Source organism: Asterias amurensis, chromosome 3 (assembly GCF_032118995.1).
Source record: "Asterias amurensis chromosome 3, ASM3211899v1".
Classification (NCBI taxonomy): Eukaryota; Metazoa; Echinodermata; class Asteroidea; order Forcipulatida; family Asteriidae; genus Asterias; species Asterias amurensis.
Window position 1 is genome coordinate 23,230,542 of NC_092650.1, and position 24,944 is coordinate 23,255,485.

The window sequence follows — 24,944 nt, forward strand, 5'->3', positions numbered from 1 at the left end:
AGGAAATTAAAAAAGGAATAGCAATGTTCACACTGTATTGTTTCAGTGGAATACAGCCTGGGTTGTACCCGTGAGTTCGTTCCCTCTGCTGTGACTCTATCACACTTTTACACTGAGTCCCTAGTCCACTGGGTTGCACGTTGAGTCAAGAATAACCATGGAGGTAGAATTCTACCTCCATGGAATAACCATGGGCATTTACCCTTACACCTTAGACCACAGAGCAGGGGTGGCTACGCCCCCGGGTTGTGCGCATTTGCCGTTGCCAGACCGAGGGTAAAGCGCGTGGACATAACCGAGATTTTCGGCAATATTTAAAAAACGCTACCCTGCCTTTTCTAAACTCAAATTGTACATTATTATTTAAATGTTCGCATCGAATAATGATTTAAAAAAATCAAACAGTTCTAAGTATAAAAGTATGATAGATGTTAAATTTGCATCGGGGATAAAGAATATTCATTTTGATTTTTACCCATACACGGAAAGTATACAGTGCTAACACACATCGGTGTATGGGTTAAAAACCAAAATTATTATGAAGGTATGTTTTCCCTTTAACGGAAAAAATATGTTTAAAATGATTGAATAGGAGTCATGTGAAGCTGGCGATGTTGCATAGGCCCCCACCCTCATCGGGCATTATTTACTCGCGATTTGAATTGCTTCGGGCAGGGAGATGCCATGCACGTAGCTGTACGGGAATTCAAACTAGTCAGAATTACAAAATAATTACAAACCTTCAGAACTAAATGAACGGTAACTGATGGAGAAACCACGACCTTTGACCGTGGAATCTGTCTTGAACCTCAAGGCCACCGAAGATGACGTAGATATGACGTCACCGGGTTCAGTCGTTCCGCAGATTAGACCCGGTCCCAGTGTCGACGACATCGTAACCGAGGGTCCGTCAAATAGTTCGAGATAATCGACCCCAGCGCACCTGCGTCCGTTGCCCTCGATGTTCAGCCTCTCAAATGTCAGTAGTATTCGCTTGCCGGGGGTCGTCCGGAGTGTAACCTCGCAGTCGAGGTTGTTATCGTAATTGTACCCAAATTGGGAATCGAGAGTACCGCTCGAACCCTCAATGTATATTGTTTCACCACAATGGCTGGTCATGTATTCTGAATGAAAAAAATAGGCAATTCGTATGATGGTTAGAGTTGGTGGGCTCCCAACCGAATGTAACACCAGCGCCAAACTTCTCATAAAGCTCTTAAAGGTACTGGACACTGTTGGTAATTACTCAAAATAATTGTTAGCATAAAAAACTTACTTGGTTACAAGCAATGAAGAGCTATTGATAGTATAAAACAGAGTGAGAAACGGCTCCCTCTGAAGTAACGGAGTTTTTAAGAAAGAGGTAATTTCTTCTTCAAAGTAACAAAACAAAACTTCAGCCGAAGTCTTTTTATTATGCAACTGAAAGCACACAAAGTAATGCAACAAGGGTGTTTTTTCCCTTCATTATTCTCTTGCAAATTATATGGTCAATATTTTGAGCCCAAATTTTCACAGGTTTAAACTTTACTATATTTAAAAGTAAATGCGTATTATACTCACCATTGGCACCCACCACAGAGCAAAGAAAGAACACCCAACAACAGTCGACCATCAAACCATTCTTTTCCACCCAAAAGTTCGGCATAACTATTTCTTGTAAGGTTCTTCAAAATTCATTATTTAAAATCCTATGAATCTGTACAATCAACACACAGCTACATGCTGAAAACCCAAGCCGGCTTGCACAATGAAAAGTAAAGTCGCGCTGCGTATAAGCAAAAACAATTGCTTAACTTTTTTTGTTCCACTAAGCAAAACTTAACAGGATACCAGTAACATACATGTTAAAGTATGACTTTAGTTGGTGACCTATTTCTGTTAAGCATTGTTTGCCTGCAGCTAGCTCCCTCTGTGGTGAAATTGAGCCTAGGTTTGTCCGTGTTTTTCCTCCCAAGAATTGACTGAAATTTAAGACTTTTATTTATTAACAAATCCTCAGAGAAGCTTAGGTGACGGTAGCTCTTGTATAAACAAACTAAGTTGAGATTTGGGCGCCTAAAGGCACCCTGTAGAACACTTATGATCAATTAGGCATATTCATGTATTGGCGTAACAATAGCTTTAGCCCCACTGTAATGTTGACATTGGGTGTTGTTTTCTTTGGTCACTCATGCGAAAACTAAACAGGGTTAATACTACTAATGATTGAACCAATCTAGCAAATTCACAGCCACTCCAACGTTAGGCAGAGGACACTATTGGTAATTACTCAAAATAATTTTTTGCATAAAACCTTTCTTGGTGACGAGTAATGGGGAGAGGTTGATGGTATAAAACATTGTGGGAAACGGCTCCCTCTGAAGTGCCATCTTAACGTACACAATTTCGTGTGACAAGGGTGTTTTTTTCTTTCATTATTATCTCGCAAGTGCGATGACCGATTGAGCTCAAATTTTCACAGGTTTGTTATTTTATGCATATGTTGAGATATACCAACAGTGAAGGCTAGTCTTTGACAATTACCATTAGTGTCCATACACAACCTTTGACTTAAATTTAGGGAACATTGTAACCACTGACTCGGAAAATTGATAACAATACAAAGTTGGTGAGAAGTACAGCAGCTTAGTGCATTTTAAGAAACTTTTCATTTCACTTTTCATCCCCATTTCACTTTTCATCCCCAAGAGTTTGAATCTTAGACCCTCAGCTGAGATATAATAGAAGAAACACTTTGTCACACGAAGTTGTGTGCTTTCAGAACCTTTATTTCGAGACCTCAAAATCTAACTACAAGGTCTCGTAACCAAATTCAAATATATTTTGTTGGAAAATTATTTTTTTTTTCTCAAAAAACTACGTTACTTCAGAGGGAGCAGTTTCTCTCAATGTTTTATACTATCAACAGCTCTCCGTTGCTCGTTACTAACTAAGTTTAGTCTTACTAACAACTATTGTGAGTAATTACCATAGCTCTATGGTAATTACCAATAGTGTCCAGTGCCTTTAGTGATTAATATTTTATATGCCACTCTTTATAAAGATTCAGTAGTAATTCCAACAATTTGAGAGATTGCAAGGAAATGTGCCACTCTAAAGGCAGTGGACACTAAGTAATTACTCAAAATAATGTTAAGCATAAAAAACATTACTTCATGGTAACGAGTAATGGGGAGAGGTTGATAAAGCATTGTGAGAAACGGCTCTCTCTGAAGTGACAACGGCTCTCTCTGAAGTGACATAGTTTTCGAGAAAGAAGTAATTTTCAAAAAATTTGGTTTCAAGACCTCCGAATTAGATTTTGAGGTATCGAAATCATGAGCATCTGAAAGCAAACAACTTCGTGCGACCATGTTGCGACAAGGGTGATTTTTGTTTTCTTTCATTAGTATCTTTCAACTTCGACGACTGAGGTCAACTTTGCACAAGTGTGTTGTTTTATGCATTTAATTATGTTGAGATACACCAAGTAAGAAGACTGGTCTAGTGTCCAGTATCTTACCAAATTTTTGTTTGTATACATTAGATTCACATATGCCTTAAGAAAAGTAAACGGCTACAAATAAGTATATTAAATTGTGGCGGTAACCACTGTTAAAATGTAGGATTCGAACTTCCTCTTTACCGGGCGATCTCGGTGGTCTAGTTAGTGTGAAAAGACACTGCTCTAGAATTGCAACGGTCGTGGGTTCGAATCATCACTACCTGTGGTCTTTAAACGACGTTGTAAAGGGTAACCAAACAAATTAATACAAATATATTTCTATTCAACAACCAGAAAAGGGAACTTTATTGAAAAGCCGACAACAACGATGAGCAGAATTTAAACAATTTTTAACATTACGAAGTTGATTTATAGTTGAAAAAAAGGGTCACATTAATAACATAAACACACACATGTTTCAGCCCAATTGGGTGTCATTTGGGTGTCAATGATCTCAAGTGCTTAATACTACCGAAAGCTGCTGCATAGGCGTCTAACCAACAGTTTTTAGTGTCATATTAATTTAAAAAGTGGTTACCAAAATATGTCCCCTTCAACTATCTGCGTTGTTTGTTTTAAATCTTGTTTCGCATTTATGTTAATACTTATTCATTAACTGACGCTGCTGGCAGCAGACTTACTTGGCAAAACACATTATTCTCTGTAATGTAATGTGCGCATGCTCATAAGTATAAGTCAACAATGGAAATTTGCCTGTTATGTCTGCTGCCACCTAGCGTTTATTTGCGAAGACCCAAGTGACTTCTGTTGATATTGAGATCGGGGCCTATAACAAAACTCTTACAACGAAAGTATAAAGGGAACAAGCGTTCACGGATTCTCTTAAAAACATGCCAAGAAACAAACGACTGCAAAATCTAAGCTTTACATTACGTATGCAGAATCACTAAGATCATTAAGTACATTTTCGCACACATTATCATTAAATTATTATCATTAGGCTTTAACTAGATTACAAAAACATCCATGGTTTAAAATTAGTTGTCTCTTAAACACCGATAATATAAAACCTTTCTTGGTAACGAGTTATGGGGAGAGGTTGATAATATGAAATATTGTGAGAAACGGCTCTCTCTGAAGTAATGTAGTCTTTGAGCAATTTTCCACCAATTTGATTTCGAGATCTCAGATTTAGAAATTTAAGGTCTCAAAATCAAGCATCTGAAAGCGCACAACTCCGTGTGACAAGGGTGTTTTTTATTTCATTATTATCTCGCACCTTCGACGACCAAGTGAGCTCAAATTTTCACAGGTTTGTAATTTTATGCAAAAGTTGAAATACACCGAGTGAGAAGACTGGTCTTTGACAATTTATTACCAATAGTTAGTGTCCAGTGTCTTTAATTCTTAGGAAAGTTTGGAAAAGATAAGCTTTAAATAGCTTAGTACAACAACAAGTTTTTTGCATAGTGCTATGGCTAAAACCCCGAGTGATATTTATGGAAACAGCAGTACTGTTTTCAAGCGCGTCCAAAACTTGCATTTTAAAGCAGGCACTTTAAGGAATATATTGTACAGTGCACAGTTTGCTCCTACCTACCCACCCTAAATCGGTAAAAACGTAACTTAAAGAGAAGGTTCCCCTCAAAAAATGACAGTCAACAGAACAATGTGACCGGGGTTAATTTCACCGAGTAAAAAAACTAGTATTATCTCACGAGTTACTCGTCCTAAAAAAATGACTCGTCCTAACTAAGGACTAGCCTTTTAAAGTTTTCACTATCTCATATAGTCCAAAAGTTCGTTGTGAAATTGACCTATGTGTCACATTAAAGTGTGAACTCATGAGTTGTACCAATGGGAGTCTTTCAGGACACTTGGTGGCAGCAGACCTACCAGGTAAAATCAATTGTTCTCGATAATGTGTGCAAGCTCAACTACCTAACAATGGAAACTGTTGGTAAGTCTGCTGCCACCTAGCGCCTCAAAGTGTCTCATACGCTCTATGACACAAGGCCCAACCTAGTGTTTGATTTCATAAGGCTGCTGTTGTGGTTGCATGCTCATCTGTGTGACATGGGTTGTCTGAGGCATCGGGTGGGGCTGGTTGCTGGCTACGACCAGGGTGGTGTACGGTGGTGGATTGGGCTTGCAGCAGCAATGGTAACAGCAGCAACAGCAACAGGTACAGATCAGGACCACGCCCACCACCATGCCCACGATGATGGCGATGAACACACCCACGCCCCACTGCATCAGGGGGTTCTCGTTCGGGTACAGTGCATCATGGATCGTGTTTTCGACGTCATCGATGTTATCATTCAGAACATCTGGAGTGAAAAATGAGATTAAAACAAAGTTGTTTTATAAAACGGGGTTATCAATTTGGATTAGATGACGTCATGGTTTGAGAAAGGCCTTACTCCAATTCGCCATTTTGAATTATGAGTGACGTCAATAACTATTATACAAATAGTATTGAGTGGCTCAGAGTGGAATGGGAGGAATATTATCGCAAGGTAAAATTTTGACTGTCGCCGAGTGAAATGGAGCAGTCCAAATTTTACCGAGCGATAATATTCCTTCCATTCCACGAATTTAAGCCACTCAATATTTGTTTTATATAACTGACATAAAGTTATAGATCCTTGTCATTTGATGTACTACTCAAAATCATTGGGAACAAGGATGATCCTAACTGTTGAATGGGAAATAGGTCTTTTTGATCGCCGGTGCGGATGGGAGTAATAGTGAATGTCACGTGAAGTAAGTTCCACCAATCAAATGACAAGGATCTGTGTGTCAGCAAACAAACACCCCAACAAACACCCAACAAACACCCAACAAACACCACAACAAACACCCAACCCCAAAACACCCACCAAACATCCCCCAAAACACCCAACAAACACCCCAACAAACACCCACAACAAACACCAAAACGCCACATGCCCCATCACCCAAACAGAACACCCAACAACCACCCCTTTAAACACACATAACAAACATCTCAATACCCAAACAAATACCCGAACAAACGACCAACGCTGAAGCATTGTTTATACTGCTGTTTGTCTCGTCATGCTATTTTCAGGTAATTTTATGTATGATGTATTTAGTTACATTATGTGGTCCCATTGTTGTAATGGAAAAAACGGCAATTCAGTGTTTCTTCGCTTGTAATTTCTTTTATGTGAGTTCTTAGAGTTGAGTACACGACTGTCAAATGAAAACAGACAAGAATTAGTAAGCAACGAAATCATAGAAATTCACAACTGAATTTGCATCATTGAAGCCTGAATTTCCAAAAATGTACTCCACGAAAAGGGTGCCGTATTTGATAAGTTCACAACGTATAAACAAAAATCATGCAATTTCGAGGCATTTTGTGTGGAGCATGCATCATACTTTACTTTCTAACCAATGCAACTTATAACAAACGGTTTAAAACGCGTTTCATAATAGACCAACTCTACCGATCCAAGGCAACGTGTCCCTTTAAAGTTAAACATTAATGCTAACATCTGGCATAAATTCTTTCAAGTTAGGGGTGGGGCACGGTCATCACTGGAAGAGGGGGGTGGGGGGGGGGGGGGCACCATGCCCGGTTTCCTCTGGTATCAATGCATATCGCATAGATTCCAATTGCAAGTTTTGGAATTCTATTACCTACAGGAAGGTAATGAGATACATTTTCAGGAAGTGTTTGTTGAAATAAAAATATGGGCAAGCGCTACTTCTGTATGTTTGGCCTCAAAACAGGATGTGGCAATCAGTTTCGAAGTATTAAGAAAAATATACGCACAAGTGTAAGGACATTTTAAAGTAAAATCTTCAGAGTGATTGTAAAAACATGTTTGTGACTTAAAGGCACTGGACACTATTGATAATTATCAAAAGTGTCCAGTATTCTCACTTGGTGCATCCCAACATATGCATAAAGTAACAAACCTGTGAAAATTTGAACTCAATTATTGGTCGTTGAAATTGCGAAAAAATTGTGAAAGAAAACAATCCTGGTGGTACAAAATAGTGTGCTTTTAGATAGGAATAAAATGGGCTCTGGTCCAGAGTATTATTTTAGTGTGAAATTAACTAATATTTTCTCAAAAACTACCTTACTTCAGAGGGAGTTGTTTCTCACAATGGTTTATGCTCTCCGTTGCTCGTTACCAAGTAAGGTTGTATGCTAATGTATTTTGAGTAATTACCAAACGCGTACAGTGTATTTAAAGGTTGTAGGTACTTTTTGTTGGACAACAAACACAATGTCCACAGATCTTACACAGTTTGAAGATAATGATAGTAGAAAGCTTCCCGTGAAAATATTACGTGCTGAGGTAATGAGTAAAACAATGTCATGAATATAATTTTCATCTCATGAGACGAAAATTATTTTAAGCATTTACAAACGTATTTTTCATTACATTGTTTTACTCATTTCTCAAAAAGTACAGCACCTCAGTAAGTAATATTTGAAGGGAAGCTTTCCACTATCATTATCTTCAAACCCTGTAAGTTTAATGTAAATCTATTGACATTTTGAAAAAGTACCCAAATCCTTTAAGTGCTATTCACACGACATCAATTTAACTTAGGTCCCTTGTCTTATTTAGCATGGTTGTAAAATGTAGCAATGTTTGAAAAGATTTTGCAACAGAACTTGGACAGTAGATAAATTGCTGTCCTTTCTTACGAGGTACACTTTTGTACTGTTCAAACATGCTACGATTTAGCAGGGGACCCTTGCTATTAAAATTGCTTTCGTGTGAAGGGGGCTTAAGTTGTATTTTCCTTCCTCCATGGTAAAACTACCTTACAATTTTAAAAAAATAAGTAAGTAACCACCAGACTGTTTAAAGTGTTGTATGTACTTTTTGTAGGACAAAAACACAAAATCTACATAATTTACACTAAACTTACACAGTTTGAAAATAATGATAGTAGAAAGCTTCCCTAAAAATATTACTTGTTGAGGTTCTGTAGTTTTTGAGAAATGAGTAAAACAATGTCATGAAAATAATTTTCGTCTCAGTGATCATGAGACGAAAATTATTTTGGCGCGTAAAAACGTTTTTCATGACATTGTTTTACTCATTTCTCAAAAACTACAGCACCTCAGCAACTAATATTTTAAGGTACGCTTTTTACTATCATTATCTTCAAACGGTATAAGTTTAATGTAAATCTGTGGACATTGTGTTTTGTGTTACAAAAAGTACCAAAATCCTTTAATGTAGAATGCATTATTTCCCTCTAGTGCGACATTCATGTGTGTTCCCCCCTTGGCTATTGGAATATCAACGCAAGGTTGATGTGTTGTCTTTTTGCAAAAGTATGTTGGGATACAAGTGAGAAAACAGGTCTTTGACACTGTCCAAAGGTCTCCACTGCACATAAATATTCATTCCTTACGGGTGTCGTTTTACACCTTATAACAAATACGAAAAAACACTAATTGGATTTGATAAAAGCCGAAGCATTTTGTGAACATTATGCATCTTTTTTTCTTCCCCTTATCCTTGGCTGTCTCAGGGAAATACACAAAAGCATTATGCTTAATTTTTCCCCCTGCATGTTGCCTATCAAATTAATTGCTGTATATTGTTATCTTACATTGTTATCTTACATAATTTCTATACATTGTATTACTGCTAAAACATCTGGCATCCATCCATAATTATACTCATCGATATGTGTTTTCTACTGTATGCTTAATTGTTATTGTCGACATAAACAGTAAATATAGGCTACATTGATTTGAATTGAATCTGAAAGTAGGGCCTACACAAAGTAATGCAACGTCAAGGTTTTTTTTTTTTTCGAAGACCAATTGAGCGCAAAACATTTTCACAGATGTGTTGTCTTTTTGCAAAAGTATGTTGGGATACAAGTGAGAAAACAGGTCTTTGACACTGTCCAAAGGTCTCCACTGCACATAAATATTCATTCCTTACGGGTGTCGTTGCTAGCTAGGACCATGGAGGTAGGTAAAATGCTACACTGATTATTTCATTCCTTCATGGTTTAGACTACCAGTTATAGGAACTGAAACATTTTTTGTTTACTCACCAGAAAATCCCGCGTTGGTCCCACCAAACAGAGTTCCAACAACCAGCAGACAGAACATCACTGAATTCCTCCCCATCATCGCCATTTTGTATTTATCCTGTAATTTACTTGTATGGTCTTGCTGCTAAAACAAAACAAACAAGGCGCTGGTGAAATGAGCAGAAAATCTTTACTTTTAGTCGATATTTCTGTGGCGAGGCCTTTATAAATAATAAACCCAGAATGAATCACTATGTGCAAAATAAACACGTATGCTTGCAATGAACAAAGCATGCAGACTGCTGGTAGTCTGTTATTGCTGCGCAACTGGGGCGTGAGGTGGTGAATTTCTCACAGTGGTGATATATTGGAAATCCCATCGTAGGCCCTTTTCGAAACCACGGCTTCGGCTCTTTGGATTCGGCTCAGGCTGTAGCTTGGCCCTGCAGTTGTTTTGACAATTATTGAGGTGCTTTGCGTACGCGCTTTGAACTTCAGACGAGAGAACGGAGCCTGAAGCTGAATCCAAAGCCAAGGCCATGGTTTCGAAAAGGGCCTTATAAACTGTAGCACTCACTGTGTGGAATTAATGTTCACATGACGTAGATGGTATTTCACAGTGTCTGAACATTTCAGATGAACTCTTTGCCACAGAGATCAAAGTTTCTCTCTGGTTTCTATGGGGAACATTGCAAGCGGGCTTAAAGGCACTGGACACTATTGGTAACTACTCAAAATAATTATTAGCATAAAACCTTGGTAAACGAATAATGGGGAGATGTTGATGGTATAAGACATTGTGGGAAACGGCTTCCTCTGTAGTATTGTGTTTTTCGAGAATAGAAAGAATTAATTTTCCACAAATTTGATTTCGAGACCTCAGATTTAGAATTTGAAACGGCTCTCTCTGAAGTAATGTAGTTTTCGGGAAAGAAGAAATTTTAGAAGGTCTCGAAATCAAGCACCTGAAAGCACAAAACTTCGTGTGACAAGGGTGCTTTTCTTTCATTTTTATCTCGCACCTTCAACGACCAATTGAGCTCAAATTTTCACAGATTTTTTATTTAATATATGTTGAGATACACCAAGTGAGAAGACTGGTCTGACACAACTACCAACAGTGTCCAGTGTCTTTAAAGGTAAAACACAAAATAATTGTTATCTAATTTTTTTTTATAAACTTACTTGGTAATGAGTAATTTGGAGCTGTTGATTGGTTAAAACATTTTGATAAACGGCTCCCTAGCCCTCTGAAGAAACAGCTCCCTCTGAAGTGACGTAGTTTTCGAGAAAGAAGTAACTTTCCACCAACTTAATGTCGAGACCTCAGTTTTAGAATTTGAGGTCTCGAAATCAAGCATCTGACAGCACACAACTTCGTGTGACAAGGGTGTTTTTTCCTATTTATTATTTCATAACTTCGACGATCAATTGACTTAAAATTTTCACAGTTTTTTAATTTATGCAAATGTTGAGATACACCAAGTGAGAAGATTGGTCTTTGACAATTACCAATAGTGTTCACTGTCTTTAATACACTTTTTTAAACATAATTTACATTCACTGGAAATGTGCAACAAGGGATTTTTTGTCTCTTTTTTTTGGTGGATAGAGTCCTAGAACTCTCTGTGGTATGGGTATTGTTTAGCATTTAACTTTTGTTTATGAGAGAAATATTTTCATTTTTGGAACTGATTGAAGCAAAGTAAATTTTAGTATGTTTCGCCGCCAAATATGACCTTTCAGACAGAACATTTTCCAGGGATGCTTTCTTATATCGTCATCATTAGAAGTTTGCGATCTTCACGACTTTGTTCTTGTGACATTTATTCTGCAATGTGCATGTAAAGTTAAACTACATTTACTCCCATACTTGTATTCAACTTCCAGCAATCGAGTAATATTATTCGTCATTGTGTCATTTTTAGAGCACTGGGGTTGTGAGGATGCAAAAAAGGGTTTTGTCGACAGAATAAGCTTCCCTAAACTTGTGGTAAGGTAAGAACATCATTTCATACTTATCTTAAAGACATTTTTAAAAATCGTGATGTACCTATGCTCGTGCTGCAAGCTGCTCGGTGAGATCGTTTGTGGCAGGAGAATCTGTTTCCCCACTGATTCTGAATGATCACGGGGTTAGTCAAACTGCCTACCAAAATGCGGGCCAAATAAAAGTTAACTAGCCGAAAATAAAACAAAATTCATCATAAAAACCTCTTGCTTTCTACTTATTAGTTGTTAACTTCATGACTGCTACTGACACTTTAGTTTCAACACCAACGAAGAAAATTGAAACAAAAGGATACAACAAGTTGGTTATATATTTTATTATAAAATCTACAGGGATTGTTCCTTTACTCAGCAGACGAAAACGTTTTAAATAGTCAAACACAAAAACATAAAATTGATGTGTACAATTGGATGACAATAGACGATGTGACCTATGTTTACATTCAAACCGCCCTCTGTTGACAAAACACTATATACGTCATGTTTCGCCGGGCACTGAGTTGCGTAGTCATAGTAAGATTACGTACACTTTCTAGCTGGCTGCCAAAACACAAAGGTTTTGCCCGGCGGTATGCGCGCGAATCATGTTATGGTTTTCGTGTGACGTCAGAGGTCACATCGTCTATAAATTTGACTACAACTCACCATAAATACACAACACAATAATATACTCATTTAAAAACTGTTTAAAATAGAGTGCGGAGAAAATAAACCTCAGATTAAAAAATCAATATGCGTTTCACGTCCAAATAAAGTTTTAGAATGTGTCTTTTTTTTAAACGAATTCCATCATAATTGTTTAAAGACAAATCATGTAGGCCACACATGTCCCGTGAGCCTCATTACGAGAAAAAAACAATTAAAATGCTCAATTAATTTTATAACATTTAAACATAATCCAGGTCAGAAGATTAAGAAATACACTTGGTCTTACCAACCTACATGGTTTCATTTGAAGGTCGAATGCGTAGCACAAATAAAAAGTTGAAATTTAAATTTAGGTTTCTTAACCGAAAAAATCAGGCACTGGATCATACATATATCACTGAGTACATGTATATCAATAAGAGGAAATCAATCGATCCGCTTAATGTCATCATGAGGGAGGGGTCACACATAAAACAATAGACCTTTTCGCAAATATCATTGCGCATGCGCAAACTGTCGAATGAGGCGCATGCTGGTCTAGCTAGTACCCAAATTAGCTAGACCAGCATGCGCCTCATTGCACGTCTATTGTGCGCGTACCGAGTACTTTTGCGATAATGTCCACAGTGGGTGCGTCCGTTTAGCTTCCCTGGGTCGACTCCGGTCTGCCCCGGTAAGTTCGAATAACTTTAACGTGGCTCACCTGGGTCAGCCCCCAGTGCCCTGCTTGTGGAGTGGGTCACTTGTGGGTGACCTGAGGTTTATGCTGTCACCACGAGAGGGCGAGTGTGATCGTTCGATTTATCTTAGAACTTGTCAGCACCGAGTGCACCGCGGGGTACACCCAGGGCAGCTTAACGAACGCACCCCATATCTAAAAGTTACAAGTTCAATATCAACAACCCCCCTCTACTGCGTAAAAAAGGACAGTCTGAACTATCAACCCGCTCGACGTCACTGCTCTGTTCTGAAGCGTACTGCCACCACCTGAATAAACACAATAGTGTACGTTCTCTGTGCATGCTCTGTGTGTAAACCTCACTTGTCTTTATATTATAATGTAGTTCTAAGCTTAATCCTATGTTAGGAAGAGATTGGTGAAATGGACGGCATTGAACATGCAGACTCATCAATGTCTTTGTAGATTGTTTGTATCGGGCTGCTGACCGTAATCGGGGTGCAACCGTAATCGAGCTTGATGAGTTTTTAATGGTCGGTCTGATTGTTCTCATAAAATAAGTTAAACCGTAAGGTTTCTCCAGGGCAGCATCATCATTGGTTGTTGAGGCTGACCGTACGTGGGCGGCTGTAGCCTTTAGTCAAGGCGCACGCGGCACACCGGATGGCACACACAACCCCAAAAATGTAACGCACGAAAAAAGACTATCACGGCGAGAGGCTTTGCCCTCGCGGTGTTAGTCTTTTTTCGTGCGTTACATTTTTGTGGCTGTGCTTGCTATCCGATGTGCCGCGTGCGCCTTGGCTAAATGCTAGGGAGGCTGCTGACCGTTACCGGGTTGCTGACCGTTATCGGGCATGAGTTTATAATGGTCGGTCTGATGGCTCTCACTTAATACGTCACACCGTAAGGTTTCTGCTGAGGTTGACCGTACGTGGGCGGCTGCTGACCGTAACCGGGCTGCTGACCGTAAGCGGGCTGCCCATGCATGATCACTTGGGTTTGTGGCTGTTGTGGTGCAGCTGCAACTACCACAGTACTCGTGGTTGTAGAGCTCTTACAGCAACAGTGATAACACATACATCCACAGCATACACAGATCAGTATTGAACCGACCACGATGCCCAGGATGATGGCAACCATCACCCCAATGCCCCACTGGAGTAGACCATTCTGTGCTGTAAAATGTAGAAGAATGAAGAGTACCTTAGTAATATTCAGTGCAGGAATAACAAAATGTTGATTCGTTTTTCTATTTTTTTCTAAGAGAGGTTTGATTGCGGTAACAAAGGCAGTGGATAAGCTATTGGTAGTAACTCAAAACAACTAACGGCATAAAACTTCACTTGGTAACAGGTAATGGGGAGAGGTTGATGAAACATTGTGAGAAACGGCTCCCTATAAAGTGACGTAGTTTTCGAGAAAGAAGTAATTGTCCACGAATTTGATTTGGAGACCTCAGGTTTAGAATTTGAGGTCTCAAAATCAACCATCTAAACGCACACAACTTCGTGTGACAAGGGTATTTTTTCTTTCATAGTTATCTCGCAACTCCGATGACCAACCGAGCTCAAATTTTTACAGGTTTGTTATTTAATGCATATGTTGAGATACACCAAGTGAGAAGACTGGATTTTGACAATTATTACCAATAGTGTCCATTGTATTTAAAGGGCAAGGGCACAAGTGCATTTTCTCGTTTATAAAAAAAGGGCACATGTGTGAGGAAAGAGCAGTCAACTCCGTTGCCTTATTGAAGTGTCAGGCCTGTAACAGTGATATATTATCTTTGTCTGAACAGAAAACAACTTCGGGTTGTGTTTAACGTACGGAGATACAATTTTTGTTGTAAGCCTGCTACAGGTTGTTAAACCGTGTTTAAACAAAGTCCTCCAACAAAATCAGTATTTTAATGCTTGCAGTATTTTAATGCTTACTTGGCATAATATTATGTCAAATCTGAGAATTGCGAAACCTGGCACATGTCAAACCTGGCACACGTCCCTGCGTAGCGCCCTCTGGTGGACATTCCCATGACAACCAGTATGTAGCTGTCTTTGTTTGTTTAGATGATCTTCACATCAGCGAATTCCGAAACTCACAAATGGCAGGGGATTTGAACAGTAAAAACATTGGTTTAAAATAATTACTAATACTGCACAAATCAATAAATTGTAATCCAGTAGCTAGACGATAGTCACTACGAAATCAGCATTGATGCACAAACGTAAATTTGTCATTATTTATAATAATAGGCCCAATAATGCATGTTGATGTCTAAAGGTATCCATTGCGTTCCTTTAGCAAGGTATACGAAGTGCTTTTGGACACTTCGTACCTTCTGTACAATACACTTCGCACCTTCTTCAATTATACCTCGTCCATGAAGGAATATCGGATCTAATTCGGTTAACCGTAGCATCTTAAAGAAAATATGAAAGGAAATGTGTTTACCTGATGCGACGGATATCTGGGCCGCCAGAGCTAGGAGAGACACAATCTTGGTATTCATGGTGAATTAAAAAGAAACATCCAATCCTAGTTGACTCTTGAATAAAACCACTTTTTTCCTCTGGATGTCGATGTTGTGGGTGATGATTCTAAGATGGTAATCTGAGTTCTATTTGGTGTTTACTGAAGACGTTCACAAAGCAAGTACACCCATGGAGGAAGAAACCATTGTACACCAACGGAGATTAGGCCAACAACAAAAATAACATGTTTAGCGTCCCCCTTTCGCTTCCTTTTTAGGCCGCCTCCTTTTTCTTCCCTTTCTCGAACCCCCCCCCCCCCCCCACCCACACTCGATTTTGCTTTTTTTTCATAAAAACGGGTACTTCTTTTACAATCTCATACGAAACATATTTTTTATATTTGTTGTCTTAATGTGTCGTTGAAAAAAAAGTCATCCTCCTTTATTATTTTTTAAGACAGAACTCTAAACAAATCCTTTTTTTGGGAGGGGCCTTACTGAGAAGTGTTACGCGAACAAAAGATGTTATTGACGTGTTTGGTACCTAGTCTCCACGACACCCGTTGTGGTGCTTATAATGCACTATTAAGGTTTGGATCAATACGAGGAGCTCTCACTAACCACGTCTGTCAACCTTTGTTAATAAGGAACATTCAATCATTGGTGATTGTTAATTTCTTTTCCCGAGTATTAGTTTGGATTCGTCAGGGCACTGTGTCGTGGTCAGGGTATATAAGGGACTTTTCGTTTTCGACGACGGATGGTTCTGCGACGGCTGTTCAGCTAAACGTCGTCGTTTTCAGCACAACGAAGATTCATCCCAAGTACTGTCGTGAAAATTGAGGGACGACCGTCCTCAAAGCTGACGCATGCGCAGATGACGGCAAATGTCATCTTTACCGTCGCAAAACCATCCGTCGTCAAAAACGAAAAGTCCCTAGTGTCAAAGGGCACGATAATATTATACAGATCATGGTGACTTGTACAAAAAGAGTCATAAGGTTGTAAATTTTGAAGAGAAAACTGTTTCTTAGTGGATTCTGATTGAGGAAGACATGCTCTATCAAGTGATTTTTATTTCGTTGATTTTTGTTAATATTTCAAAAACTGGGTTCAAACGTCAGAAAAATTTGTTTTTGACAAAAAAAAAATTGATTTGAGCATGCAATTCTGCAAATACCAAATTTTGGTGCATCAAGACGTTTCTCGTTTTTTTCATCTTGCACCACGATTACTACGTCACCAAACAAGACTGTTTTGGGGTGCACCACACTTACAAACGGAGAAAACAGAGCGTCGAGTTTATAATAATTTTGTGCATACTTTCACAATATTTCTTAGAAAGATTAAGAGAGCCCCCAAAAGGGTTGTGGTATAAACTGTGCCCAGTTGAAACCAGAGGATAGACTGGGCCTCTGTCTTTATCCGCAAGGATGCTGCTAGATCCAGTGATTCCCTTTGGATACAATGCACGTGCCGTGACAAAGATGCCCAAATAGTCACTGCTCTCAAGTCCGCAATGGAATTTAACTGCGTATGTGAAACGACAGAGGCAAAAGGTTTTTGGCTCTCAGGCGTTTTTCATAAGCCTCGAAGAATGACGTCAGACTATTAGGCTTCCTGGGGGTTGTTGACTTCCAACTTGATGTATTTTGGATGACACATGAGGGCCTACAAAATGGGTCCTATTTGCTGAGATGTGGTGATGTAGGGACATATAATTGTGACTACTTATATAGCGCACATATTGTCTGTCAACCAGTGACGCTCCTGGCGCTGTCAAACAGTATTTCCTGCGAGATGTGGGACTACGTTTGAATTATGGGACCTAATTCCGATAGCATCCTTTATAGGGCGCTCTGGTGCAATTTGCTGCCGATCGGTCCATAGAACACCGGGGCGAACCCTTTCTCTTTTCACTGGGTTCTTTTACATGCGTTACATAACACATGTGACCAACGGCTTAACGTCCCATCCGAAGGACAAAGCAATGGTTTTAACCATTGTCTTGCTTAAGGACAAAAGTGTTACGGCTGGGAATTTGAACCCACACTCTGCTGATCAGAAAACACCAGAGTTGGAATTCGGTTCTCTTAGCTGCTCGGCGCCGGCACTTCCTATATATTATCAAGATTGACGCTCGGGAGTTTGGAAAAAACTACACTGGTGTGTGGTTATTTTGGCTTGGGGGGGGGGGGGTGCCTGACGGGCCAAGATTAAAGTTCAAGAGTAAACCTGTAAATGTAAAAATCTGCAAATAGCTGTGAGACTTCTATAAGTATTGTTTGTGTACTTTTTAATATTCAGCATTTTGCACTGTATGCTATGGGACTTTATCTAGTGGGGTGCACCATTTGTGTTTAGTGATGGGGACGGCTCAGGATTAAAAGGGGGAGCTGGGGCGAGGGGGGGGGGGCTTTTAATGTGGTCGTTAACGATTTTGTAATAAAAGCAAATGAGAACAATTTTAACTTCAACTTTTGATCTGCTTTTTACATGTATTTGTGTATACTCGGAAGCAACCCTATAAAATAGTGACAACATTTCTCTTATATCGTTGCGGTACCCGCAATTCACACTGTCTCTAGTTACCGGGCAACCTTGGTAAGACACTGCTCTAGAATTGCAAGGGTCGTGGGTTCGAATCCCACCCGAGTAACACGCCTGTGATATTTTTTCACGGGACTCGGGAAAGTACTGAGTATACAGTGCTAACACACATCGGTGTATGGATAAAAACCAAAATTAATAATGAAATTAAGAAGAAACTATAAATTAATAGTAAACTTGCGGGCACAACCGTGTGTAAATCTCTTAGGGTGAGTGTTCAATAATAATGAAATTGTGCAAATGAAAACACACACCTGAAATTCATTCATATTTGTATTGTAAGACTTGCTAAATAAGAGTTATCTCACAATTAAATCTGGAGCATGCTTTTGACAAATTCGGAATAAATGGAAAACGAAAATGTATTGTGTTGCTTCAAAATACTGTTCTTATGACACTTTGCAATTTTAGAACTGTAATAATATATTTTTAAGCTAAAAATTTGAAAAAGTTAAACTATTTGTTTTTATATAAAGCACGATCTTTAAACTGAACTAAAGAACTTAACTAAAAGCAGCCTTCTTGTTGTTTTGTTTGCTGTGTTCTGCCGTCGATTTCATCAAACTCTTCCCAACTTTGGGCTAATCTTAAGACTTAGGACGAGTTCAGTTCCGTATCGATGGGGCGATTGAATCCAGTCTAAGTTAATAATAATAATAACAACAACAACAACAACAGCAGCAGCAGCAGCAGCAGCAGCAGCAGCGGCAGCAGCAGCAGCGGCAGCAGCAGCAGCGGCAGCAGCAGCAGCAGCAGCAGCGGCAGCAGCAGCAGCAGCAGCAGCAGCAGCAGCGGCAGCAGCAGCAGCAGCAGCAGCAGCAGCAGCAGCGGCAGCGGCAGCGGCAGCGGCGGCGGCGGCGGCGGCGGCGGCGGCGGCGGCGGCGGCGGCAGCGGCAGCGGCGGCGGCGGCGGCGGCAGCGGCAGCGGCAGCAGCAGCAGCAGCAGCAGCAGCAGCAATAATAATAATAATAATAATAATAATAATAATAATAATAATAATAATTATGGCCAATTATGGGAGTCAACTTTTTGACTCCCATAATTGGACGACCGTGTTATATAGTTCGCAAAGTAATTTCGAGGCAAATGTGTGGATCATTGTATTCTATTTTTAAAACATCTTTCTAACCATATGCATTTTATGACGAACGGTTACAAACGCTTTTCAAAGACCAACTCGACCGATACAAGGCAACGTGTTCCTTTAAGCGTTTCGTAAAAAATGGGCTGCTGTTTAAAGAAAAAAAGAAGAATGACTAAGGTTTCTCTACCAACGGGGCCGCTTGCTCTCCGTTGGGTTGGCCAAACGGAACCGTAGTGGGCTGCCCGTACGGTCCAGGCTGCCCGTATGGTCCAGGCTGGCCGTACGCTGGCGGTGGCTGGCTGTACGCAATCTGACCGGCTGGCTGCTGACTGGCTGAAGTCATTACCACGGCGTTGGAGCGCTGGGAAGCCGAGGTCTTACAACACACGTGGAAGCAGATACACCCGATACAGACACAGATCAGGACGATGAGGGCGATAATGCCGATAATGATGGCGACGATAATCCCGATTCCCAAACGCAGGAAATTATTGGCTGTGCCGATGGCATCGTCAAAGTCAATGTCAATGTCAAAATCTGAAACATATTAATTACATTTTTTGTTAGTGTCAAAATAATCTAATGGGGACAAAATAGCACAAAATGGCATAACACGCTTAAAATGGATTAGCATAAATATAACATAAACTAGAATAGAATAATGACATACAATCATCAATCAGCATAAGTCAGTCAGTCTGTCTGTCGTTCGGTCTGTCTGTCTGTCTGTCTGCATTGCGTTGAGGACATAAGTGCATGCGACTATGACACTATATTTTGTGCGGAAGCATTATCACTACGGCTGAATTAATGTATTTGGTACTTACCGTAAGGTTCATCACTGGCATCGCCGCAGTTGTCGTGCTGATTATTTTCCAGACCGCTATCAATGCACCGGCCGTTGATGCACGTGAACTCGTTCGAGCTGCAAAAACCTAAACAGAGGGTTAAAGATACAAATGACGTCATGTGAGTAGGGCGCCCTCCTAGAGATTAGAGATTAGTATGACGTAGACTGGTCCCATGTGTTAATCCGCAAGGATTATAACGACAGGTCTAGTGATTTCATTGGATCCAAAGATCATTGTTAAACCTCGGTAACAAACTGTGAAGTTTGATTGGTCGAGAACCAATCACGTGCCGTGCAACAAATAAGCATGTATCATGGCTGAAGATGCTACGCGTAATGCACAGCGCGCCGGGTATTACATGAAAAGTGATGTACACCGGTGTACATCACCTTGATCGTTCCCACCATTGGTCGATTTCCAGCGCTGTATGAAACACGCGCGGGTTCGAGGGAACTGTCAGGAAATGCTTCTTGTTCGTCTGCTAATTAAACAATGAACAGTCTATCGTAAATGTTTAAGATTACAACAGAACTTCGAGAAGAGGAATATTAATATTACCAAGGTATGACAAAACAATTGTTGCACGCTGTGATGGGGTCCATGGGTGTTGTACACCCTCGAGGGGAAATGGCACCCTCAGCTTCGCCTCGGGTGCCATTTTCCCCCTCGGGTGTACAAAACGCCATTGACTCCATCACAGCGTGCAACAATTGTATAATGTTACATGGCTCGGACCAGGGTCGGGTAACATGAAAAGTGATGTACACCGGTGTACATCATCTTGATCGTTCCCAGCTTTGATCGATTTCCAGCGCTGCGTACGAAACACCCGCGGGGTCGAGGGAATAGTGATGAACTGTTTTGTTAAAAAGCCATTGGACACTTTCGGTAAACCGTATTGTCCAAAGGCCCACACTACACTTCGTGTGTCACAACTTATATATAAAATAACAAACCTGTGAAAATTTAGGCTCAATCGGTCATCGGAGCTGCAATTAACTGCTCTTCTACCGCAGAGTGAGTTCTTAAAATTTGTCTCAACGTTTGGTTCAAGGGGTCTCAACGACTATAGTTTGCTCTAGTCATCGTCATGAGACTGATCTTCAAATACTTACCCGTATGAAAAGAAGTGTACGCCAATGAGAACCCCGCTCTGTCAATGGAGCTATCCGTGGTGAATTGTAATATGAGGCTATTATTCACAGCAGTGATGTCACCAGGTATAGCCGTCCCGCAGAGTGTCCGGATACTGGACATGTCACTATCGAACACTTCTAGGTAGTCCGTGTAACAGGTGCCAAAACCCGAACCCTCGGTGTTGAACTTCTCGAAGGTTAACAGGATCCGGCGACCCGGGGAGGCCTGTAGAATGACAGTGCAGTCTATGTCGGATGCGTACTCCAACCCGGATTGGGAGACTAGTGTCCCGCCACCGTCCCCCACGTATATCACGCCATTGCATTCATTGGTCAGGTCTGAAACGAGAAACGAAACCAGACTCTATGGTGATATAGGTGTCTAAAGGGCTATTCACACGACAGCATTTTAACCTGGGTCCCTTGCTTAATTTTAGCATTTGTTTAGATGATCTTCCCATGAAGGGAACTCGGCAAACCCCCACAAGGGGATATAAATACCAAGCTGGCAACAGCCAGCCCCTCTCATACAAACCTTGGTTTAACGTCTATGATTATGAATTGCACAAATCAAGAAATTGTGATTCAGTAACTAGACGACAATATTATTCTAGTCATTATGAAAATCAGCGGTTAGCTGGGGGATTCGAACTCACAACCTTGTGATTGCAAGTCCTGTAGTCCAACCACTTGACCAGGGTGTACATCAGCATGGTTGTATTAACATGTGAAAATGTTTGACAGATCCACAATCGGGTCACTTGGGCTTGTGGCCCGAGATGCACTGACGTCACTACGAGAAGGGTGAGTGATCGTTCAATCAGGGGCTGACCCGGATGCGATTTTTGTTTCCAGGAAGATCCTAGCCTTGCTCAAGGCAGTCGAATTATTCAGTCCGAAAAAAGACCGCCGCTGTATAAAAACATAAAAAAGACATAAAAAAGAAGACCTGGTTTGATATTGATTAAAATAACCTGAAATTTGCTAAGTAAGTGATGAGGAAGATGGTTTGTTGAGTGCTTGAGCACGTATAATAAGTTTGTTTAAAGCCATTATACACTTTCGGTAAACAGTATTGTCCAAGTCCCACACTTCGTGTATCACAACTTATATATAAAATAACAAACCTGTGAAAATTTAGGCTCACTCGGTCATCGGAGTCGGGAGAAAATAACGGGAAAACCCACTCTTGTTTCCGCGCGTTTCGCTGTGTCATCACATGTGTTTAAAATAAATCCGTAATTCTCGCTAACGAGAATTTATATTGTTTTACTGTTTTCTCAAAAAGTAAAGCATTTCATGGACTAATATTTCAAGAGAAGTCTATCACCATTTCCTTCTGTAAACCCTGTAAATTATTTGTAAATCTGTGATCTTTAAAAAAAAATTCTGTACCGAAAGGGTCCAATGGCTTTAAAAGGCAGTGGACACTATTGGTAAATACTCAAAATTATTATTATTATTAGCATAAAACCTTACTTGGTAACGAGTATTGAATAGAGGTTGAAAGACAGTTTTTACTGTAAGAAAAATAAGGAAAAATAATTGGACAATTGAGTGAACGCAAGATCTCGTCTGGGAAAAAATGGATTTGAGTTGGGAAATGTTTAGAGATCTTTTTACAGATTTCGGTTATGTGAACTTCCATTCGCAGCGGCTGTCTAATGTATACAAATCAAGAACATTGCTGTGTCTGTAGGTCCCCATCAGCAATGCTTATCAGTTATTACCCCGATCCGACTTACATGTGGTCAGGGAAGAAACCACTTAAATCTGAAATACCAGATGAATTAAAGGCAGTGGACACTATTGGTAATTTTCAAAGACTGCGGCCTTCACAGTTGGCGTATCTCAACATATGCATAAAATAACAAACCTGTGAAAATTTGAGCGCAATCGGTCATCGAACTTGCGAGATAATAATGAAAGAAAAAACACCCTTGTCACACACAAAGTTGTACCTTTAGATGGTCGATTTCAAGACCTCAAGTTCTTTATCTGAGGTCTCGAAATCAATTTCTTTGAAAATTCTGCTTTCTCGAAAACTATAGCTGCATTTCAGAGGGAGCCGTTTCTCACGGTGTTTTATTCCATCAACCTCTCCCCATTACTCATCACCAAGAAAAGTGTTATGCTAATAATTATTTTGAGTAATTACCAATAGTGTCCACTGCCTTCAAGTCGAGTGATGTCCTCAAATCACTGCCCTTTTGGTAAAATATGGCATAACCATTTACTTTTTATCACCAGAATGCTATGCAAAAATTTCCGAAAACTGTCTCGGTCATAAAAATGCAACAAACGTACAGAGCTCCATGTCGTATAGGAAAACGGATAAGTTTGACAGAGTTTCTTACTTTATTACGCCTTTTAACCAAAAAAGCATTTTTATGATTGGGAATAAAAGAGTAGTGACTCGTTCTTAAACTGCCGTTTATAACCTTGCAGGGTCATGGCCGTGCCCTAGTCTCAGGCCTTTATCGCACGGCCACGACCCTGCCGGTTTTGAACGACAGTTTAAGAACTCGCCGCTACCCTTTTATTACCTGATTAAAACACAGAAAGAATTTTTAAAAATTAAGAAATACATTGTATTAAGACATAAACAAAAAAAGTTTATACAATACAAAATTACACCCATTCTTCCATTCATATATTTCCCTATCAAAGAAAGACGAAAATACATGCAGGAATGCATGTACATGCAGAAATTAGACAAGTATATTAAGTAATCTAACAAAATTGTAATACACAAAAAAACACGAACTTAAAGGAACAGTACAGAATCGGTTTTGCTAACAAAACAGATGCTGGCAGTGTAAGTACTTTACGTAATCCTGACAAACCTGTAGAAGTTTGTGATCGATCGGCCATCTGGGTCACGAGAAAATAGTGAAAAACTGATTTATACACATTTTGCATGACATTGATGCAAACAAAAAAATGAATAAAACGCTCACTGAGCGATAATTTGTTTATTTCTCATAAAATAAAAATGGCATTTCAGGCAGAAATATTTCAAGGGATGTTTTCTACTGTCATCATCATTATACCGTAAGTATGTAAATCTGTGATCTTCACGATTTTTGTTTCTTCAGTCCTGTAACGTTCCTTTAAAGGCACTGGACACTATTGGTAATTGTCAAAGACAAGTGTTCTCATTGGTGTATCCCATCATATGCATAAAATAACAAGCCTGTGAAAACTTGGACTCAATTGGTCATCGAAGTTGCGAGATAATTATAATGAAAGAAAAAACACCCTTGTCACACGAAGTTGTGTGCTTTCAGATGCTTGATTGCGAGACCTCAAATTCTAAACTTGAGGTCTCGAAATCAAATTCGTGGAAAATTACTTTTTTTTCTCGTAAACTACGTCACTTCAGAGGGAGCCGTTTCTCACAATGTTTTATACTATCAACCTCTCCACATTACTCATTACCAAGTAAGGTTTTATGCTAATAATTATTTTGACTAATTACCAATAGTGTCCACTGCCTTTAATTCATTTTGAGTAATTACCAAACGTGTACCAGTGCCTTTAAAGATTAAATACTCTTATGGAAAATACATATTAGTTTATTAAAAAATACATGTTTCTGTATGAAGTCTTTTGCTATTCTTACCAATGCTGTTGGCAAAGTCGGTCATCAAAACGCCAAGAAACACCACGAACACCAAACCACACCTTGAGCCTGCCATGTTTGGTCCACAGTGTATACTATACCTAAATTAATTATTACTAAAACAATCGTCGGGTGTTTCTGTTTTATAGGACCAACAGGATACGCTTAGATGTTTCTGTCCTTGCAACTTGCTTCCGGTGTGAGTTCATTTCCCGGTGTAGATTTACACATTTTGATTGTGCAATGTTTTGCAACACACACAGAGCATGAAGATTGGTCATAACTTGGGACTAGTCCAATGACTCTGTAGAAATTATTAAAAACTTGAG

General features: G+C 39.7%; 3 protein-coding genes across 3 annotated transcripts; all 3 read right to left on the bottom strand.

The window, feature by feature from the left end:
- Positions 1–1,395: 1,395 nt before the first annotated feature.
- Positions 1,396–9,838, bottom strand: LOC139935124 (uncharacterized). The gene is made up of 2 exons (XM_071929592.1): positions 9,521–9,838; positions 1,396–5,778 (listed from the first exon to the last, which is right to left on the bottom strand). Exons 1-2 carry the CDS (start codon positions 9,603–9,605, stop codon positions 5,471–5,473), a joined length of 393 nt encoding a protein of 130 aa, XP_071785693.1. The 5' UTR covers positions 9,606–9,838; the 3' UTR covers positions 1,396–5,470.
- A 2,021-nt stretch (positions 9,839–11,859) lies between these two features.
- LOC139935394 (uncharacterized) lies at positions 11,860–15,516 on the bottom strand. Its single transcript, XM_071929959.1, has 2 exons — positions 15,291–15,516; positions 11,860–14,014 (listed from the first exon to the last, which is right to left on the bottom strand). The coding sequence occupies exons 1-2, from the start codon at positions 15,346–15,348 to the stop codon at positions 13,728–13,730; spliced, it is 345 nt and encodes a 114-aa protein (XP_071786060.1). The 5' UTR covers positions 15,349–15,516; the 3' UTR covers positions 11,860–13,727.
- A 2,124-nt stretch (positions 15,517–17,640) lies between these two features.
- Positions 17,641–24,853, bottom strand: LOC139935090 (uncharacterized). Its single transcript, XM_071929548.1, has 4 exons — positions 24,616–24,853; positions 20,970–21,329; positions 19,831–19,938; positions 17,641–19,540 (listed from the first exon to the last, which is right to left on the bottom strand). The coding sequence occupies exons 1-4, from the start codon at positions 24,689–24,691 to the stop codon at positions 19,176–19,178; spliced, it is 909 nt and encodes a 302-aa protein (XP_071785649.1). The 5' UTR covers positions 24,692–24,853; the 3' UTR covers positions 17,641–19,175.
- Positions 24,854–24,944: the final 91 nt, after the last annotated feature.

Coding starts and splice junctions, on each gene's coding strand:
- LOC139935090 (XM_071929548.1), bottom strand. CDS start 24,691: ATGGCAGGCTCAAGGTGTGGTTTGGTGTTCGTGGTGTTTCTTGGCGTT. Junction 19,939..20,969: donor GTACACTTCTTTTCATACGG/GTAAGTATTTGA, acceptor CCCTCTGTTTAG/GTTTTTGCAGCTCGAACGAG. Junction 19,541..19,830: donor TGCCAGTGATGAACCTTACG/GTAAGTACCAAA, acceptor AATATGTTTCAG/ATTTTGACATTGACATTGAC.
- LOC139935394 (XM_071929959.1), bottom strand. CDS start 15,348: ATGAATACCAAGATTGTGTCTCTCCTAGCTCTGGCGGCCCAGATATCC. Junction 14,015..15,290: donor CCAGATATCCGTCGCATCAG/GTAAACACATTT, acceptor TACATTTTACAG/CACAGAATGGTCTACTCCAG.
- LOC139935124 (XM_071929592.1), bottom strand. CDS start 9,605: ATGGCGATGATGGGGAGGAATTCAGTGATGTTCTGTCTGCTGGTTGTT. Junction 5,779..9,520: donor GACCAACGCGGGATTTTCTG/GTGAGTAAACAA, acceptor TTTTCACTCCAG/ATGTTCTGAATGATAACATC.